The sequence below is a fragment of the Notamacropus eugenii genome, chromosome 3, assembly GCF_028372415.1.
Source record: "Notamacropus eugenii isolate mMacEug1 chromosome 3, mMacEug1.pri_v2, whole genome shotgun sequence".
Classification (NCBI taxonomy): Eukaryota; Metazoa; Chordata; class Mammalia; order Diprotodontia; family Macropodidae; genus Notamacropus; species Notamacropus eugenii.
In genome coordinates, this window is record NC_092874.1 from 41,862,534 (window position 1) to 41,882,885 (window position 20,352).

The 20,352-nt window shown below is 41.3% G+C and overlaps 1 protein-coding gene and 1 pseudogene across 2 annotated transcripts in view; one reads left to right on the forward strand and one right to left on the reverse strand.

Annotated features, from left to right (window-relative positions):
• The window catches only part of TOPBP1 (DNA topoisomerase II binding protein 1), a 53,023-nt gene extending 34,432 nt beyond the window's left edge, over positions 1-18,591 (reverse strand). Inside the window, exons 1-10 of one of the 2 annotated variants that reach the window (XM_072651352.1) lie at positions 18,379-18,591; positions 18,012-18,101; positions 17,603-17,737; positions 17,217-17,360; positions 16,244-16,425; positions 15,170-15,366; positions 13,250-13,429; positions 12,335-12,504; positions 5,767-5,930; positions 5,386-5,627 (exon numbers count right to left, since the gene is read on the reverse strand). In XM_072651352.1, the coding sequence (XP_072507453.1) occupies positions 5,386-5,627; positions 5,767-5,930; positions 12,335-12,504; positions 13,250-13,429; positions 15,170-15,366; positions 16,244-16,425; positions 17,217-17,360; positions 17,603-17,737; positions 18,012-18,095 (1,498 nt within the window). In that variant the 5' untranslated portion in view covers positions 18,096-18,101; positions 18,379-18,591. The remainder of the gene's footprint in view (positions 1-5,385; positions 5,628-5,766; positions 5,931-12,334; positions 12,505-13,249; positions 13,430-15,169; positions 15,367-16,243; positions 16,426-17,216; positions 17,361-17,602; positions 17,738-18,011; positions 18,102-18,378) is intronic. The other variant, XM_072651351.1, reaches the window with a different exon arrangement.
• LOC140531001 (zinc finger protein ZPR1 pseudogene) lies at positions 7,192-9,891 on the forward strand (annotated as a pseudogene).
• Positions 18,592-20,352: the final 1,761 nt, after the last annotated feature.

Genomic DNA, 20,352 nt, shown 5'->3' on the forward strand with positions numbered 1-20,352 from the left:
AGGCCAGTAATACTCACTTAAGGAGTGACAGTATCAAAGAAAAAAAGAAAATAAATTTAAACAGCACATTTGCCAATGAATGACAATAGAATCACATTACTTTTGGACATCTCAATCCTCAATACGCACCTACCCCATGCCCTACCCTCTCTCTCAGAAGAAATGGCCACAGAGATGAAGAAGAGCTGGATCAAGTCAAGCTCACATCAAGAAATCTACCATGGAAGTCATATGATTTTGAAAAAACTTGAGGGACTGATTTTTAAGATATCCTAAAGAAGGGAAAATACTGAACAACCAGGGGGAAAGCCAGATTATAGCATTATGCTCCAACCTGCCCACCCCCCATAGCAACTGACAAATCAAGATGAAATCAGAACTCCTAGAAGTGGATGCTCATTTTTATAAAGGGATAAAGTGAGGCCCAGAACTTAAATGATTTGTTTAAAAAATACCAACAGAAAGAAGCAATGTTGGGAGACCTGAACTCAGACACTTTGACTCCAAATTCTGTATACTCTTTTTACTAAATCACACCCAACTTCTGAGGACCTTCTCAGAAAGATACATGAACCTTCAAAAAATATCAATAATCTACACAGGAAATAATAGATGAAGAATGTCTATGGTCCAGACTATGATAGGCAGATGTATCTTAATATGTTTATACTGTATATATGTGCATATACAGGACAGGAACTGAAGATGAATAGTAAATTGGCCCTGGGATAAAAAGGGTAAGAAGTCAGACTAATTAGCATACTGAAAACTGTCTAGTACTTTCAACAATTCCAATGTCTTTTCCAAGTTTTTTAACACTTAACATTCTCTGGAATGGAATACTATTGTGCTATAAGAAATGATGCACAGGAAGACTTCAGCGAGGCCTTAAAGAACTTATATGAACTGATGCTGAGTGAAAGGAACAGAACCAGGAGAACTTTGTACACAGCAACAACTTCAGTATGAGAGGAATTTTTCTGGTAGACTTAGCCCTTCATAGCAATGCAAAGACCTAAAAAATTCCCAATGGACTTTTAAGGCAAAACACCTTCCACATCCAGGGAAAGAACTATGGAAGTGGAAAGCAAAATACCATTTTCTTTGGTATTATGTTCTGTTTTGAGGTTTCTCCCATTCATTTTAATTCTTCTATTCAACATGACTAAAGTGAAAATGTATTTAATAGGAATGTATTGATGGATTGCTTGCCTTCATTAATATTTTTGTGTTCGTGGAGCCTTTCCTTTAGTCATTAAACTCCTTGGGGAATATTCATAGTAAAGGGTACTCTGGGCCAAAGGGTCCAGTCACTCTTTTTGCATTATTCAAAACTGATTTCCAATTTATGGTTCCACCAATGATGCCTTAGTGTGTCCATCTTTCCACAATCTTTCCGAAATGGACAATTCCCATCTTTAATCATTTTTTATCATGCTGTATTAGCATGGAATGTTAAAAGATTTAGAGAGACGTTTCCAAAATATTAAAAGAATTTCCTACAGAAGAGTTATAAGACCTGGATAACAATCACAAGATAAGAAGGCATGAGTAGCATACATTAGGATGGAGTACCTACATTATGAGATTAAAAATACATCAAAGTATTGCCATATACTTGTGTGTGTCAAAGAACTTAAGAGGGTGATAACTACATAAACTTAAGATGAAAACAACTCCTGAAATTATCCGTTCCTTATAAATCTCAAGAGAATCAACATGGCATGGTAGAGGGAGAACCAACTAGTCATGGAATCAGAAAGAGCTGGGTTCAAGTCCCACCTCTGAATCTTACTGGATTGTGTGACCTTGCACAATGACTCAACTTTAGTAAGAATAGAGTTTCCACAACAGGAATTCTTTATACCAGTGAAATCACAGGTCTGAACCACAAACAAAATAAACTGCAATACTGGTGAAATTCCTCCTTGTTTCACAATGACACTGGAATCTCTAAACATAGTACTGATGCAAGTAACAGTGTCAAGGATTCTCAAAAGGGTCACTCTTTAGAGTAAGGCTGAGCTGATAATTGGTTAACTGGACCAATGGCAAATGACCATAGACTACATAGCTTACAAAATAAGCATATATTCTCCAAATTGCACTTAGCAACAATGGTGAACAAAAGCATCAAATTCCTAATTAAATCACAACATCCATGAAAGCAACAAGTTACAAAAACTGTAGGAAGAAAAACATTTTAAGAGATTCTAGTCAGCCTGCAAGCTCCTCAGACAGGAACCATTCCTCTTTCATATCCTTACCAGGATTTAGCACACTTCTGGGTCAGAGAAGGTACTTAAATACTTATCACTTATAAGGCATCTTCAAAATATGCCCTTCAAACTTTGCTAATGAGTAATAATGATCATTTTTCTCTCTATGAGGAGGGCTCCCAAATTGTATATCCACACCCAGTCTCTAGCTGGACCCTCCCAGTCCCACATGTCAAAGTGGATGGATGTCCTTGAGGCATCTCCAACTCCATGTGTCCAACATAGAACTCATCACTTTTCCCAAACCCACCCTTTCTTCCCAACTTCTCTATTTCTGTTGAGGACATCACTGCCCTTCCAATCATTCAGGTTTGCAAGCCTGGAGTCATCCTCAACTCCATATATCTAATCAGGCCAAGACTTGTCATTTCCACTTTCATCACATCTCTTGCATCCATCCCCTTCTGTCTACTCACAGCCACCACCTGAATGAATGCAGAACCACATATTACATGCTTGCTTTGAGTACTGTGCTAAATGATGGGGATGCAAATACAAAAGTGAGATAGGCCCTCCTCTCAAGGAATTTATATTTTAGTTGGGAGAGGCAAAAGATTTAGGGGGACAGAGCCCAGGAAAAGAGACATTTTTTCCCTCAAGTCTCTCCCTACTCAAATTCATGCTCTACACAGCTGCCAAAGTCCTTTTCCTACAGCACAAATCAGACTGTGTTCACCATCCTACTCAATAAATTTCAGTGATTCCCTATCACCTCTAGGATTAGCTATAAAACTTCTGTTTGGCATTTAAAGCTCTTTCCAAGCTGGTCTCATTCTCCTTCTTCCCCCCATGTACTTATGATCAAGCAAAACTAATCTTCTTGTGTTTCTCACATATAATGCTCCACCTCCACCTCCCATGGCTATGTTCCAGCTGTCCAGTTTCCTAAAAGACTTAGACTAAGTGACAACTTCTGCACGAGACCATAAATGTTTCCCCACACAGTTATTTTTTAATCTGTTTGCTGTAAACAATTGAGGTTAAGGGACTTGCTCAAGGTCACACAGCTAGTGAATGTCAAGTGTCTGAGATTTGAACTCAGGTCCTCCTGACTCCTGCATTGGTGCTCTATCCACTACACCACCTAGCTGCCCCCATAGAAGTTTACTTTCTTGGTGAACAGGTATCTCCTTCCATCCTTTCTGATGAGGAAGTACTTCCAGTACCTCCAAAATGAGTATGAAATGGGCTCAGGCCATAGAAGAGCTTGAAAAGCGAGTCAGTAACTTGCTAAAGGAGAACCAAGAAAATGCTGAGGAAAATAACACCTTTAAAAATAGGCTAACTCAACTGGAAAAAGAGGTCCAAAAAAACAATGGGGAGAAGGGTTTAAAAAGCAGAATTACCCCACTGGAAAAGGAGGTTCAAAAGCTCACTGAACAAAATAGGTCTTTAAAAATGGGAGTGGAGTTCAGGGAACCTAATAACTATACGATAAACCAAGAAGTTACAAAACAAAACCAAAACATTGAAAAAATAGAAGATAATGTGAAACATCTCACTGGAAAAACAGCTGACCTGGAAAACAGATCCAGGACAGAGAATTTAAAAATTATGGGACTACCTGAAAGTCATGATCAAAAAAAGAGCCCCAGACATTATCTTTCATGAAATTATCAAGGAAAAGTGCTCTGATATTCTAGAACCAGAGGACAAAATAAACATTGAAAATAAATAAATTCACCTATCACTTCCTGAAAGAGACCCAAAAAACGAAACTCCTGGGAACATTGTGGCCAAATTTCAGAGTTCCCAGGTCAAGGAGAAAATATTGTAAGCAACTAGAAAGAAACAACTTGAGTATTGTGGAAATACAATCAGGATAACACAGGATCTGGCAGCTTCTACATTAAAAGGGATCAAAGGGCTTGGAATAGGATATTCCAGAAGTCAAAGAAATTGGGATTAAAACCAAGGATCAGTTACCCAGCAAAACTGAGTATAATACTTCAAGGGAAAAAATGGTCATTCAATGATATAGAGGACTTTCAAGCATTCATGAAGAAAAGATCAGAACTGAACAGAAAATCTGACTTTCAAACACAAGAATCAAGAGAAGCATGAAAAGGTAAACAAGAAAGAGAAATCATAAAGGACTTTCTAAAGCTGAACTGTTCATATTCCTACATGGAAAGATAATATTTGTAACTCTTGAGACTTTTCTCAGTATTTGGGTAGGTAGAGGGATTATACACACACACACACACACACACACACACAGAGAGTACAGGTTGAGTTGAATCAGAAAAGATCATATCCATAAAAAAATAAAATTAAGGGGTGACAGAGGAAAATATTGGGAGGAGAAAGGGAGAAATGGAATGGAGCAGACTATCACTCATAAAAGAGTAAGAAAAATCTTTTTCAATGGAGGAGGAAAGGGAGGAGGTGAGATGGGAAAAGTGAAGCTTACTCTTTTCACATACGGCTTAAGGAGGGAATAATATGCTCACTAAATTTGGTATGAAAATCTATCTTACACTACAGGAACATAGGGGAGAAGGGGACAAGTGGGGCGAGGGGGATGATAGAAACGAGGGCAAATGGGAAAAGGGAGTAACTAGAAGTAAACACTTTTGGAAAGGGACAGGGTCAAATGAGAGAATAGAAAAAAGAAAGGGGGGACAGGGTAGGATGGAGGGCAATATAGTTAGTCTTACACAACACGACTATTACAGAAGTCTTTTGCAAAACGACACATATGTAGCCTGTATTGAATTGCTTGCCTTCTCAGTGGGGATAGGTGTGGAGGGAGGAAGGGAGAGAAGTTGGAATTCAAAGAATTAGAAATGAATGTCGAGAATTGTTATTACATATAACTGGGAAATAAGAAATACAGGTAATGGGGTATAGAAATTTATCTTGCCCTACAAGAAAAGAGAGAAGATGGAGATAAGGGAAGGCTGGAGTGTGACAGAAGGGAGGGCACATTGAGGGAAGGGGTAATCAGAATGTAAGGTGTTATGGGGTGGGGGGAGAGGAGAGATAGGCAGAAAAATTGGAACTTAAATTTTTGTGGAAATGAATGTCAAAATCTAAAAATAAATAAAACTATTAAAAAAAGTCCTTATTCTCATAAAATCAATTTGACTTATACAGTTCTTACCCATGTGATCATTTATGTACTGGGAGAGTAAGTCTTCATCAGCTTGCTGATGTTTTTCCGTGTCCACGAATTCTTTCTTAGAAAAACTGTTATTTCTTTTGGACAGTGTTGCTTTCATTCCTGGTTGATCTGAAACAGTTATCTCCACTGGCTGGTAACTCAAGTGGATGTATGGCTCCTCAGAAAGCAGATAACCTTTACTAAAACACTCCAGCAGCCATTTTGGTCCCACTACATGAGGCCTATGAAAACAGTAAATACAGTCATGATCTAACATTTGAAGCATTTAGTCCATTCTTTGCTTCCTACAGTCACTATCTATAATTTACAATAAAATTATTTGCAACATGAAAATTGCTTCAAAATATAAATAGTCAGAACCTGTGTGTCGATTTAGTCCAAAATTGTTTTAACTCATCATCATAATCTCCAACAATAACATGGGTCACATCTTCATTGAGCTGATTAAAGCGAACTCCACCACCACAATTAATAAGTCTTCTCAGTTTATCTAGCTTTCTGCCACTAAAACCACAAAGGTATATCTGCAACCAAAGAATAGAAAAATACTTGTGTCAGACTAGAGTATGCGGTACACTCACAATTCAACTCCCATATAGTCCCAAATATATGTCTCGTATTATGACCATACCCTTGTTGTTGGATTGGCAAAATCTACCCCAGTTTGACCCACAGTATGATATGATAATCGCTCACATTTACATAGAACTTTAAGATATACAAAGCATTTTCCTCACAATAATTACAAGGGGAAAGGTTTCCAGAAGGACTGATATAATATCCTCATTTTATAGTTGAGGAAACAGGTTAATTAACTTGTGTAGAATGACAAAGTTTTAAGCGTTAGATCCATTACTCTCACAAGTCTTCTACTACTCTTTCCACTACACTAAGCTGCTTCTTAAGCCAAAGCTATTTGCTGAACTCTCTGGTTCTCTTAGAAAACTTGATATTCTTGCTAATTTAAAGTTGCACTAGGTCTTTAAAATTCTATCTTTTTAACAAAAAAGAAATGTTCCCCAGCCCATACTATGCCCATTCCTTCCTCCTCATTGTTGGTCATATCGCTTGCCTGCAATGCCCACCCCACTTCTCTCCTCAGTAAGCTCATACTGTCCATCTTCTGAGATTCAGCTCAAGTCCCAGTCCCCCAACCCCATCTGAGCCTTCCCAGGAACACTGATTTATGGTGATTGCCTCTCTTTCTCATGCCTTTTGTCTGTCCAACACTACTAAGACCTTGTTATGTAGTCAACATATTCACAATGAAATTCATTCTGTCCCCGATCCAACCCTCTTACTAGCACCCTTTTCCTACTTTTCCCCATCACCCACCCTTCCACTCACTTAGGTTTGAACTCTGGGAGTCATCTTTGACTCTACTCTCCTTCTCAATATCTATCAACTGCCATATCTTGTCAATTCTGCCATCACAATGTTCATTTCTTTGTTTTTCTGTCTTTACTGACAGAATCCCAGTCCAGGTCTTTATCCCAGATGACCTTGACTACTCCCACCACTTAATTGGTTTCCTTTCCTCTAGGCCTTGTCCTCTCCAAACCAAAGTTTACAAGGCTGCCAAACTGATATTCCTACAGCATAGGGTTTTTTTGCTCCACTCCTCAAGAAGCATCAGTGGTTCCCTAATACCTCTAGAACAAAACATAAACTCCTTTTTGTTTTTTCACCTATTCCAAATATGAACATTTTAAGTTCTCCAAAAATGAACATTTTTCATTGTAAGTGAAATCAAATCACGTAACATTTATTAAAATTCTAGGCACTATGCTAAACACTTGCTTGCAGTCCCTCTTCTCAAAACGTTCATATTCTAATGGAGAAAACTCCATGAAAGAACTACGTACAAACAAACTAAAAGGAATAGCAAGGAGACCAATGTCACTGGATCACAGAGTAAGTGGAAGGGAGAAGACTTAGCAAGAGAACTTTTTATTTAATCCTAGATACAAGTGAGTCACTAGAATTTATTGAATGGGGAAAGGGGTAGAGTAAGGCAAGGAGATCAACCAGTAGGTTCTTGTAATAGTCCAGTTATGAGGAGATATAGTCTTGCCCTAGAGTAATGGCAGTGTCAATGCAGGGGAGTATACAGGAGATGTTACAAAGGAAGAAATGATAGGATTTGGCAGGAGAATGGATATGGGGAAATGACTGACAGTAAGTAATCAAGGTTGTAAAGCCTGGAACAATTGTAGTATCCTTGACAGTAGTAAAAAGGAAATTAGGAAGGGGGTAACAAATGGGAAAGAACAGATTAAGTCCAGTTTTGGGCATGCTGAGCTTAAAATATCTATGGTATATCCAAGATGTTTAATAGTCAGTCAAGAAACATTTATTAAATGCATACTATGTGCCAGGCACTGTGCTAAGTATTGAGGATACTAAAAGAAATTAAAAGACAGTCCTCATCCTTGAGGAGATCACAATCTAATGGAGTAGACAGCAAGAAAACATGTATGTACAAATAAGCTCTATAAAAGATATGATGTAAGATATAGTAAGACTGCAAAGTTAGGAGGGATTTAGGTTATTAAGGGTTTTCAACACCAAATAAAGGATTTAGTATATGATACAGGAATGGTGTAATAAGGAGTTATTGCAGTTTATTGAGTAGGGAGGCAACATGGTAGGATTTATGATTTAAGAAAATCACTCTGGTAGCTGAATGTAGCATAGTTTAGAATGGGCAGAGTGCATTTAGGGTTAGGCAGAGACTCAGAGCAGGCGAACCCACCACCAGCTATTGCAATAGTCCAGGCATGAAGTGATGAGGGTCTGCACCAGGAGAGTGGTAGTGCCAAGAAGAGAGGCATATTTGAGAGATGAAGCAAAGGTAAAATGGACAGGCCTAACAACAGATTGAATGTTGAGGTGGGGGGTGGGGAGGGAGAGAAGAAATAGTGAGGAGCCTGAGACTAGGAGAAGAGTGTTGCCTTCTGTAGTAATAGGGAAGGTAGGAGAGCACTGAAGGGAGGGAATAAGGAGGAAAAGATAATATGTTCAGTTTTGGACATGTTGCATATAAGATGTTTACTGGGAGTGGAGGCAGCTGGGACCAATGTGATGGTCATGTGGGATCTCTGCGCATTGGATCCTGGGGTTAGGCTGGGGGCCCCACCCTCGCTTCTGGGAATCTGTTCCATCCCCCATTGGGGCCTACGGAGTCCCTGTGCACGAACTGTTATGGCAAGGAGATGACTTGCCTTCTGCTAACCAAGATTCCTTTTCTCCTGTGAACATTGTGGCTGGTCCAGCACAAGAGATTCAGTCTGCAGGCAGGATCCAGGAACAGAGTATGCGCTATACCTTGTCTGTTAGGGTTTGTGAGGACATGAACTAGAAGTAGTGAAAACAGATCGTGCCACAGCAAGGTTCCCAGAGTTAGACTTTGAGATTCCTGGTTTCAGCAAAAAAGGAGCTCTGACCACTGTCAAAGGATTAATTAATCATGCCATCTCTGGTTTGGAATAGGACCAACCAGCTCACAGGGCAAAAGGGGAAACCATGGCTAGAAAAATTGATGAGTTTATTGCCAAGCTGAAGCAGCTGAAGCGGGTGGACTCCCCATTCACTTTTATCATTGATGATCCTTCGGGGAAGTTTTGTGGAAAATCCGTATGCTCCTTGGAAAGATGATTCTCTGGTGATCACACATATACCAGGACTCCCCAGCAAGGGGACATGCTGGGTCTCAAGACTGGAGCCTGAAGAGAAGTCCACTGACCCTGTGGAAGATCTCAGGAATGAAGTTTTACAGTTCAACACAAATTGCCCTGAGTGCAATGCTCCTGCCATCACCAACATGAAATTAGTGTAAATCCCCCACTTTAAAGAGGTTATCATTATGGTGACCAATTGTGAGAACTATGGGCACTGAACTAATGAGGTAAAGTCAGGAGGAGCAGTGGAACCTTTGGGCACCAGGATCACCCTTCATATCACGGATCCCTCAGACATGACCAGGGATATACTGAAGTCTGAGACATGCAGTGTGGAAATCCCAGAACTGGAGTTTGAGCTGGCCATGGTGCCCTCAGGGGCAAGTTTACCACCTTGGAGGGACTGCTGAAAGACATCTGTGATCTGGTGACCAGGAACCCCTTTACACTGGGCGACAGCTCCGACCTTGATTGCATAGAAAAGTTGGAGGAGTTTAGCTATAAGATGGACTAGATTATAGAAGACAAAATGAATGCTCACTTCATTCTGGATGATCCAGCAGGAAACAGCTACTTCCAGAATGTGTATGCCCCAGAGAATGACCCAGAGATGAAAGTCGAGTGCTATAAACGCACATTTGATCAGAAGAAGGAGCTGGAGTTCAATGACATGAAGACAGAGGGTCATGAGACTGGACTGACTCCAGTGGTATTAGTGGGCAAAGGGGCAGGTAGGACAACAGTGTTGCCCACGGCCCCATGGTTATTTATTACTATTGTAATGGGTCAGAGGAATAGGGACTAGAGAACAAGGGCTTTCTCTTGGATTGAGAAGACCTGAGCTGAGTCTATGAGATTGTGCACACTTTCAAAACAATTCATGAAGCAAATGCACATCCGTGGTGTTACTGAACTTATTTTGGAGGTTTTGTATTGGTTTTTGAAGAAACTTGGAATTGAACTCTCAGGCAAGTTTTACTACCCTTTTTGTTCCTGTTAAAGTCTTACTTTCCCTCCCTATTTCTCCTCCGATCTATAAGGAAGGGGTTCCGAGAAGTTGCTTCCAAGTAGATTTGTTGAAATGGAGGAGTGGGGCACAACCAGAAGTTGGCATTCTATAGGTATTCTAGCTTTCAAAAATGAGAGGAGCCATGGTCAGGGAGAGGCCAAAGTCCTGGGATCAGGCAGAAAAAAAGACTACCAATAAAATTACTGCTTTCAAACAAACAAACAACAAAAAAAAGATGTTTACTGGATATCCATTTCAAGACATCTCAAAATCTGTTGGGAGATGCAAGACAGGTCAGCAGAGAAACTGGGGCAGAATGGGTAGATTTAAGACTCTTCACTATAAAGGTGATAATTAAATCAATGGGAACTGATGAGATCACCAAGTGAAGTAGTAGAGAGGGAGAAGAGAGAAGAGAGACCAGCAAGTATCTTAGGAACATCTACAGTTGGAGGGAGTGATATGGAAAAAGATACAGCAAAGGAGACTGAGGAGTTGAGACAGGTAGGAAAACCAAGAGAGGGTGGTGTCCTGAAAAACTAGAAAAAAACAGTATCAACAAGAGGGTGACCAAAAGTGACAAAGGCTAGAGAGAGGTCAAGGAGACTGATACTAAAAAAAGGCCACTGATTTTGGCCTTCATCAACTCAAGGACCTTAGCATTCTAAACCTTTTCATTCCTTCTCATACCTCACATGGTACCTCACCCCCAATACTATCAGCCGAGGATCTTGCTTTCAACAAAAACAATGAAATTATTCACTTAAGAAAACTCCCACTTTTTACCCCTCACCTCACTCACTTCCCCCACCTTCTCCTTTTTCCATTCTTCTTCCTTCTGTAGTCTGGCTTTTGAACATGATTCAACAGAAACTAATCTCTCAAAAGATACCAATGATCTCTTGATTTCTGCCTCTCTGTCGCCAGTCATTGCTGACCACCCTCTTCTTTTCCTGGATACCTTATCTTCTGCAGTAAGAAAATACACTGCTCACTCCCTTAGTTTTCTTCTACTCATATGACTACCTTTTCATCTCCTTTGCTGGCTCTTCACTCAGGTTATGCCTACTATCCACAGGTATTATTCTCTAAATCTCTGTCCTGGGCCCTTTTCTCCCTCTAGACTTTTCCCCTTGGTCATGTCATTATTTCTCATTCACTTGATTATAATCTTTTTCAGAACTATTCATTCAGCCCTAACTTCTCTCCTAACTTCCAGGTTAGAATCACCAACTGCTTATTAAACACCTTGAACTAGATGCTGCCTAGAGTACTTAAACTCTACATGTCTAAACTTAAACTATGCATGTCTAGTCCACAACAGTATTGTTTCCCCAACACCATCCTCATTCAAACTTGCCTATTACTATGAATGATCCCACCATCTTCCCTGTCACTTAGGCTTCTCATTTGAATTCATTCCACATAACCAACTTGGTGCCAAGTCCTGTATGTTTCACCCCTCCCATCTCTAACTTCCTTCCTCCTCTCTGTACTCACATAGCTGACATATGACACCCTTGGGCAGAGCAGCAAGTTTGCTGGTTCATCATTTTATCTCGAGCCTCTAACCATTCCCATCCATCTTCTGCTTGGCTGCCAAAATGATCTTCCTAAAACACAGGTTTGCCCACATCATGGTCCTACTTGATATACTGAAATTGCTTCCTATTAACTCCAGGATTAAATATCAAACCCTCTGTTTGACTTTTAAAGCCATTTACAACCTATTCTGTTCCCATTTTTCCAGTTTTCTTACATTTTATTCTCCACCATGTATTCTAGCACCAAGCATCACCATATTTTTTTTTTTTTTTTGCTGTTTCTCACACAGGACATTGTCATATCCTGACTGCTTTTTCACTGGGGTAACGTACCTGGAATGTTCTCCCTCATCACCTCTAACTCCCAGGCTCAACATTTATTTCAAATCCCATGTTCTGCAAGCAACCTTTCCTGTCCCAATCCTGACCCTCTGCTAAACCTTGCCTCTGAAATTACCTCCCACTTACACATACATATTGCTTGTAAGTATTATTTGCATGTTTTCTCCCCCATTAGACTGTGAGTTTCCTTAGGTGCAGAAGCTATGGTTTTGTCTTCCTTTGTATCCCTAGCATTTAGTGTAGTGCATGCCACATAGTAAGTGATTACTACATACTGGCTGACCACAAATATAAGGCTAATGAATATTAAAATACATTAAATATCATAAAAGTCAATTAATTTGCAGACATACCCGACAGCCATCTAGTAAATCATCAGGGGCTTGAAATGCGCTGATATCCAGATTTTGTAGATTTTCAAGTAGAGACCCCAATTTGCTGTTCATAATTGAGTTATGTGTAGACTCATTAATGCAACTTGAATTGATGTTAGATATGTGACTGACATCTGAAAGAGTACGACCTACATATCAAAATGTAATGAAGACAAGCATTCATAAATGAAGATAAATAAATCAGGTCCTCAATGATTATGTTTTCCCCCACTGAACTTGATTTTGCAATCGAAAAGGATTTCTACTTTTCAATAAGATTCAGCATTTTAGCTAGAAGACAAAATATGAAAAGAAAAAAACTAAATGGGTTATACTACAGAAAGCTAAGACATTATTTAGAATTCTCTCATGCTCTATAATAGAACTAATTCCTTCCCCCCCACATCCCCAAAGGTAAATCTGCAAGTGCCAGGTTTAAGGGCTTAGAATATTTTGGAATTTAAAAAATTCCAACTTTTAAGATATGGCACTCTATTAAACACAACTTTTAAATATAATATCAATAAACATGAAGATCACAGAAACTGTATAGCAACATAAAGAAAATCAAACATGAACTTCATTTGAGTTTTTGATTTTGAGTTTTTAAAGAATTCACTGTTTATTTTTGTCAGTTGCTCAAGTTGATTTCCTCAGCCTTCCTATACATCAATAGTTGTATAACAAACGCAGCTGTCATACATCACAAAAAGAACTAAGACCTAAATAATTCTAAGACATTTTTCCATTGTCCAATTATAAATGAAAGAATATATCCAATTTTCTAATAAGAAACATCTCAACAAATACTAATGAAAACAAACCCTTCCATTAAAGTAAACTAATTAATACAGAAAAAAAAATCACTTCACTAAGTTGTAGTTCGGAACTTACCACTAGCTTCACTGCTCTGGCCAGTAGGAGTAGAAGTACCTGGTACACTCTTTGCTTCTGATCTAGGCTCTGTCTTGTACTTGGCTTCATCTTGACAGAAGCCTTTCTCAATACTATGAAAAAACCACTGGACTGTCACACAGTGTACATTCCATCTCTTGGCACATTCATATTTCTGACCTACCATGTGCAATAAGAAAAAAAATTAGTTTGTTAAAAATTCCCTTTACGAAATTCTTTTAAGTTCTCAAGAATGAGGATAAAAATCTGAATTAAAATCACAATAGTAAAAAATACTATGACCTAGAGACAACCTGTAACACTGATAAGTAACTTTTTCAGCCATGTTTGGTTTGAATTATAACTTTATAACGTACAAACATTAATATGCATGAGAAGCATATTTATGTCAAAGTGCAAAAGTAACAAAATCCAGTATTTCAAAAAGCAAAACTATTCTAATATCAAGCTGATTCAAATTATGATCAATTCTACACATAACTTCTTTTCTCCAAGTATTTTAATTCTTTATTTATTCAGTGAACTTGATACCATGGATGCAGAAAAAATTGGATCAAGCGGAAGCATGAAGTGACTAAATTAGAATTTCACTTCTGGTATTCTTAAAAACCAAGAGTTTTTGAATAGCATTAGCAAACTGAATAATCGTCTAATTACAGACTTCATATTGCACTCATGTCAAATTTAGCTTTCAGACTCATGGTCCTGAATTAGCACATCTCTTCTATGGAAGTAGTTCAGCAAACACAGGCAAATAAAGAGGAAGTACGGCAGAGAGCCCCTCTCAAGTCCATTTGTACAGATACTGAAGAGCTTAGAAGACACTTACTAGAATTCCACATACAGGTGGTTTATTTTAGTGAGAAGTAGCACAGGGAAAGAAAAGAGCAGAGACTAGGAGTCATAAGACACGGGATGTAGATTCAGGATGTGTGACCCTCATTCTTGGTGCTGACCCCAGGCAAATCATTTAACTTTTCTGAACCTCAGCTTTCTCATCTCTAAAACATGGATAAGAACACGTACACTATTCACCTGGAAAGATTGCATGATGAGGAAAAAGCTTTGTCAACTCTAACATGGAAATGAGAACCTATTTAGCAAAATATTAAAGAGCCCAAGTTATCTCATCACATTTTTTCAGATTCTTTGCTAACAATCCTCCACAAACTTCCTCTGGTCCCTGACTCACTGTTCTTGAGAAGAACCCATTTATACAAAACAAGTAGCCTACCCAATCATTCAGTGACTGGATTGACCCTTAAAGCAGAACAAGGATTAATTGTCCAATTTAGTAAAGTAACCAGGGTCCTAGAATAATAGAAATTTAGCCAGTTTAGTTTAAAGAAAAAAAAATAACTTTTTATCTAGTAACATAGAGGACTACAATATTTGGTAAAGGATTGAAAATGCTACCTAATGGTTTTCAGTATTGTTGATTCCTATTCAGATATCATTGATTGATATCATAATGGAAACTTCCAAGCAAACCATATGGTATCGTAACAAAAAAACAACCATTAAGAGACATCAGTTGTTGTCTAGTAGTTTTTCACTCATGGCTGAATCTGAGACCCCTTTTGGGATTTTCTTGGCAAAGATACTGGAATGGTTTAACATTTTCTTCTCCAGCTCATTCTACAGACAAGGAACTACAGGCAAAAAGGGTTAAGTTAATTGCCCAGGGTCACAAAGCTAGCAAGTGTCTGGGGCCTGATTTGAACTCAGGAAGATGAGTCTATCCGTTGTGCCACCTAGCCGCTCACAAAGTATAGGTGGTTTTCAACTCTGGTATTCCTGACTTCAGGCCCAGGACTTTATTTACTGCACCATCTAACTGCCCTCCATAGACATGAGTAACAACAGTTATAGGGTTTAATTTCTTGGAAACATTTTTACCTTTTGGTTCGTGAACAATGAGGTGTGTGCATTCATTCATTTTTAGTTGTCCCATATATCGACCTCCGTTCTCAACAGTGAGTCGCTGAACTGCCTTTCTATCCAAGCTACATAAACCAGTCACACAGATGGTACAGCCAAAAAATAAAGGGCATTTGAAATCTTCCATATTTATATCTGTTAACTGTGTCATACATCTGGGGAAAATCAAAATAGCAGAAGGAAAACATTGGCTGTACAATAAAAATTAGACAAAAACACCCCTCAAAATCTGAGTTATGATAAATTTTACTTTTGCCAGAAGCAGCTTATATTTTATTTATCATTTTCTTTTCTCATATTTTAGGTTTACTGCAACACATTCAAACTCATCATAAAAGTGAACTGATTCAAAAAGTCTGAATCCAAATTTTCTTAGGAAAAAAAAAATGACTGTTATGCTCTACAGCCTATCTCTAAACAGATTCAAAAATTCCAAACCTCAACACAAGAGTTTTTATCCAAAGTTTTAAGTCATAGGCTTCAACTTAAAAGCTTGAAATTACCCTCAAGCACCTCCCATTTGATTGCTACTTTGCAAACAATTATTCTATTAGGAACACTATGGCTAATTCTGAATGGCAATTTATGCTTAACACAAGTCTACTTTCTCTTCGAATCTGATGTACATGTGGGCAATTCTGGGGACAAACTAATTCTAGGAAACTAAATGGGGAGGTGGTAGGGACCTCACAACTCATCTGTTACAACTTCATTTTACAGATGAGGAAATGGAATTTCCAGAGGGGTGAACTGAGGAGCCCAACACTCAAGGCACATTTCCACTACCAGAGGTGCTCTGATCCCAAACCCAATACTCTTTCCACATCACACTGCCTACCACGGGCACTCATTATCATTCTGTGCCTAAGAAACTTTCACCCTTCTGGGTTTGGGAAAGAGAATGGTGCTGAATCTGTTTAGGTCACTGAGTGATTAAGGAGAGAAGACACTTGCAAAACTTTCTTCAGGGGACCCATGAGATTGGCTTACATGATCTTACACATAACTTTTAAGTCATAATAAACAACTTACTTCTCTTGTGACTGCTTCCATAGCTCTTTTACCCAAGAAGGAAGCATAATAGGTTTCCCTAGATTTGCAGCCACTAAATATTTTTTGCTGCCGACTTCACCAGCAATAAGATGAGTTACTGATATACTTAAGTCTCTGCAAACTCGTCCGCCCATCATTTGTACATATTTATGAACTTCTTTCTGGAGTGAAAAAGGAAGAGGTAAGAAATATGTTAATCTATAATCATTGTTACCCGTTTTCTAAAGCATTCACTACATTATGTCCACAACAAATTCATATTCATTTAATCACTACAGCTGTGCTATGTTTATGATTTATTTATATATGAATATATAAATGCACAATGATGCAACAATTAAGATGAACAATTTACAAAGAAATACGAAGATCTTCAAATGGTTAATGGCTCTACTGAAAGACACTAAAAGCACAATTCACTAAGTTGTTTTTTTTTTCATTTAAAACCCTAACGCTAACCAACTTTATAGAGAGCACTTAGAACAACATAACAAGGAGAGAAACAATGTTCTGGAATGAGGACTCATAGTCATTTTGTTACAGTGACTGGGACAAGACCAGGGCATCTATGATCTGAAGAAGGATGAAGCAGGTATCAGAAATTATGGAGCATGAAACTGCAGTCCTGTGGCTAGAGCAGCTGAGGTTACAAATTGTCTGCATGATATTAATATGTAGGGCTTTGGTTATATTGCATTTATAACATTATTATGAAACATCATTGGTTAGGATGACTTGTGCTAGGTACAACTCAATTTGAAGATCACCTCTTATACTGCTAGGTCCTAACCCTCTACTATATCTGTTAACTGTGTCACACAAAATAGCCAAAGGAAAACATCTGCTCTCATGTGAAATAAAATTCGAAACATTTCACAGTACAGCTTAACCAACAAAAAAAATTCATATAAAACATACATATCGATGTTATCATCCTACTAAAACATCTTACCCTTGTTTCTTTGTCAAGGCTTGTACAAGAAATAGTTACGTCTGCCATAATCATATTATAGACTGGATACTCTGCTTTTGGAACACATCGTTGGTGCTGCATACAAAATATGACTACTTGTGGGCCGACAATTCTACAGCCAAGCTACAGAACAGAAAACACAAGGTTTATGTTGTTTGAGTAGCGAAACAAAGACGATTTTCCTTCACTTGTCTTCCCTTCTGCCAACCACTTCACCAGCCTTCGTGCCTATTTCTCCAAGGCCAGTTCTTCCAGCAGCGTGAGCATCCATGCACTAGGACACACCGCAGATCTGTCATTCCCGGGGATCCCGCGGCCCTCCCGTTTCCTCGTGCATCACACCCAGACGCGGTCACTTAACGCACCTTTTTGAGGTGCTCGAACACGGCGCCGCTGAAGGGGTCGCAGATGTACAGCGATCGGTCCTTCTCCGTCACGCTCAAGGCCTCCTCCTCGGCCACGGTCTGGAGATACTCTTCCGACTGGAATTCCTTCATAGACTGTTTGAAAGGCGAAGCGAGAGCGCACGTCAATCATTCAGAGGAAGGCCCCAAGCAGGCCGCGCTGCGCTTCGGGAACGTTTCGGCAGCGGACCAGAAATGCTGCCCAGGAGCACGGAGCCGGGCCGAGCCGGGCCGGGCCGAGCCGGAGCCGAACCGGGCCGAGCCGGAGCCGGAGCCGGAGCCGGGGCCGGGGCCCGCGCCGCTCACAAACCCGCTTCTACGCGGCGGAGACGTTGGGGTCCGCCCGCCCCCCCACGGCCCATCCACTCACCCCAAGCGCGGTAAAGAAACCCTCCGAGTTCCCGGGCGCCTTCACAAACTTCACGTAGTACGGCTCTCGGTCACTTTCCGACATGTCGACCTAAGACCAGAAGGCGCCGTCAGCACGGGGCCGCGGGCCCGGAGGCCGAGCGGCAGCAGGCCCGAGGGCGGGCCCGGAGCTCCGGAGGGGAGGGGGCGGGGCCGCCCCGGCCCCCGACCCGCAGCGCGGGCCCCGCAGGCGCCTCAGGGCATTCGGCCTCGAACCCGGCTCGGCTGCCCGGCTGACAGGACCCCCCCCCTTCCCCCCCCCCCCGCCGCCGCGGCCCGGGGCGGCCACACAACGGTCGCCCCCAACGCCGCCCGTCGCCCTCACTCACCGCCCCGGGGCTCCGACGTTCTGAGGCGGCGGCGGCTGCAGTCCGGGGCGAGCGTCGGGAGTGAGGCGGCCGACGCGGCGTGAGGAAAGGCCGAGCGCGCGCCGGGGGCGGGAGGGGGGGAGGGGAGGGGGAGGGGGTCGAGCGGGCTCGGAGCCGCACCACCAAGTTTCGCGCCAACCCGAGGGCTTCCCCTTCCGCCACGGGGCGGAAGTGACGCCGCGGGGCCGTGCGGAAGGGGAGGAGACACTTCCTGTCGCGGCTGGATCTAGTTGTCCATCCGTAGCCTTCCGCACCGGGCGGAAGCGATGCGATTGACAGCTTCCGGGAAGGGGAAAGGATCCGGCCTTGGCCTCTTTCTTGGGTTCCTCTTCCACCTTGGGCTTCTACTCCGGACCCTGGCCTAGCCCGGAGTGTAGGAAGCAGCCATGGTAGTCACCGAGTCTGGAAGGGCCGCGGAGGGCTTTGCAGAGACGCCGTCCAGGGATCCGGAGCCACCCCCGGCGACTTTCCCCTCTGGGCCGCTCTCCCTGTGGACCAAAGACCGGGCCTGGAGCTCGGCCGGAGCAGAGGCGGCGCCTGCTTCCGGGAGCTCCTCCCTCCTGCCCTCGGGCCCCCGGACTCCCGGGCCCCCGCTAATAAGTGGAACCCGGAACCGTGCGCCCTAGGGGGCACCCGTTAATATGTGTGAGTAGGAGCTGAAGGGGTGCATACCTACTCGGAATCCAGCAGCATGTGGGGAGAGGCCTGGAAATGATAGGAAAGTACCCCAGAGCAGCAGCGTGCAGATGCAGGCCGTAAACCAGACTTGTGACGGGCCCGGCTCCGAGGGCCCTCCATGACTCTCCACGGCCAGGTGAAACTTCTTTAGACTTGCAGAGGTTCTAGTTGCATCCAAGAAAAAAGAAGCAGTTAGAATTTACAGATGCTGGAAAGGGAAAGAAAGATGTATCATTTCTAACTACGCAAGCTTTACACAGAGCTAGTGTAAGATATTTAACCAAAGATACTGTAAGAAGAGGAAGGAGGATTGTATGGCAAAAGATGACAAAAGGAGAGTGACTTCAATTCGAGTTGTAAATCATTCAGCAAGTACTGAGACTGGTTTGGAAGTTACAAGTAGCAACGATGATCTTAAAACTGAGCCAGAAAATCTTTTTATCTCTACCCAGTGAATTGTCTTGAATTAAATTATTCAGTCTCAGCTAATTCCATACTCTAAGAAAAACTCCAGCAGATTTTCCTTGTAAAATTAAACGGTCATGCTGGAGCCAGATAAAAAGAAAGCTGAAGATTTACAATGAAGGAAACCTACAGTAGAGTGGGGGGCCAGGACTTAAAATTTAAAGAGGTGTGCCCTGGGTTTTAGCTGAGTGGTACAGGGGATAGAGCACAGGACTTGGAATCAAGAAGATGAATTACAGCCTTGCCTGAGACATTGGGTTGCAAGTCACTTAACCTCTGTGTACCCAAATTTCCTCCTCTGTAAAAGGGGGAAGAAAACAAGAGGATCTACTTAACAAGGGTTGTTGTGGATCTGATGTAACTACATGTAACATATGTAAAGCACTATATGAATGCTATTATTATCAGTAATATAGTTGAGAGCAAGCTTTAGAGTATAGCTTGCCCACCACACTTCCTTGACAAAGATCTAAAATACTCACCACACCTGATTCTGATCAAGAAAGCAAAGAAAGTCATACTCAGTCATTTTTCTAGTCCAAAGTAGCTCTGGGATACAGATTTCTGAATACTGAGGACAAAGTCTGCCATAAGCATGCATAAAGGAGCATTCCAACAGGTAGGGACTGAAAGAGGGTAACACAGGGCACTGGGGCAGGAAGCACTGGAGCAAAAAAGATGCCAGCAGATCCCTTAACAAACACTGGTTGAACTGTCATTCTCTACCCAGTTCAGGGTCACAGATGTAGGGTAGAGAGAAACAGTTGTGAGCATGGGCTCTAGTTTCTCTGA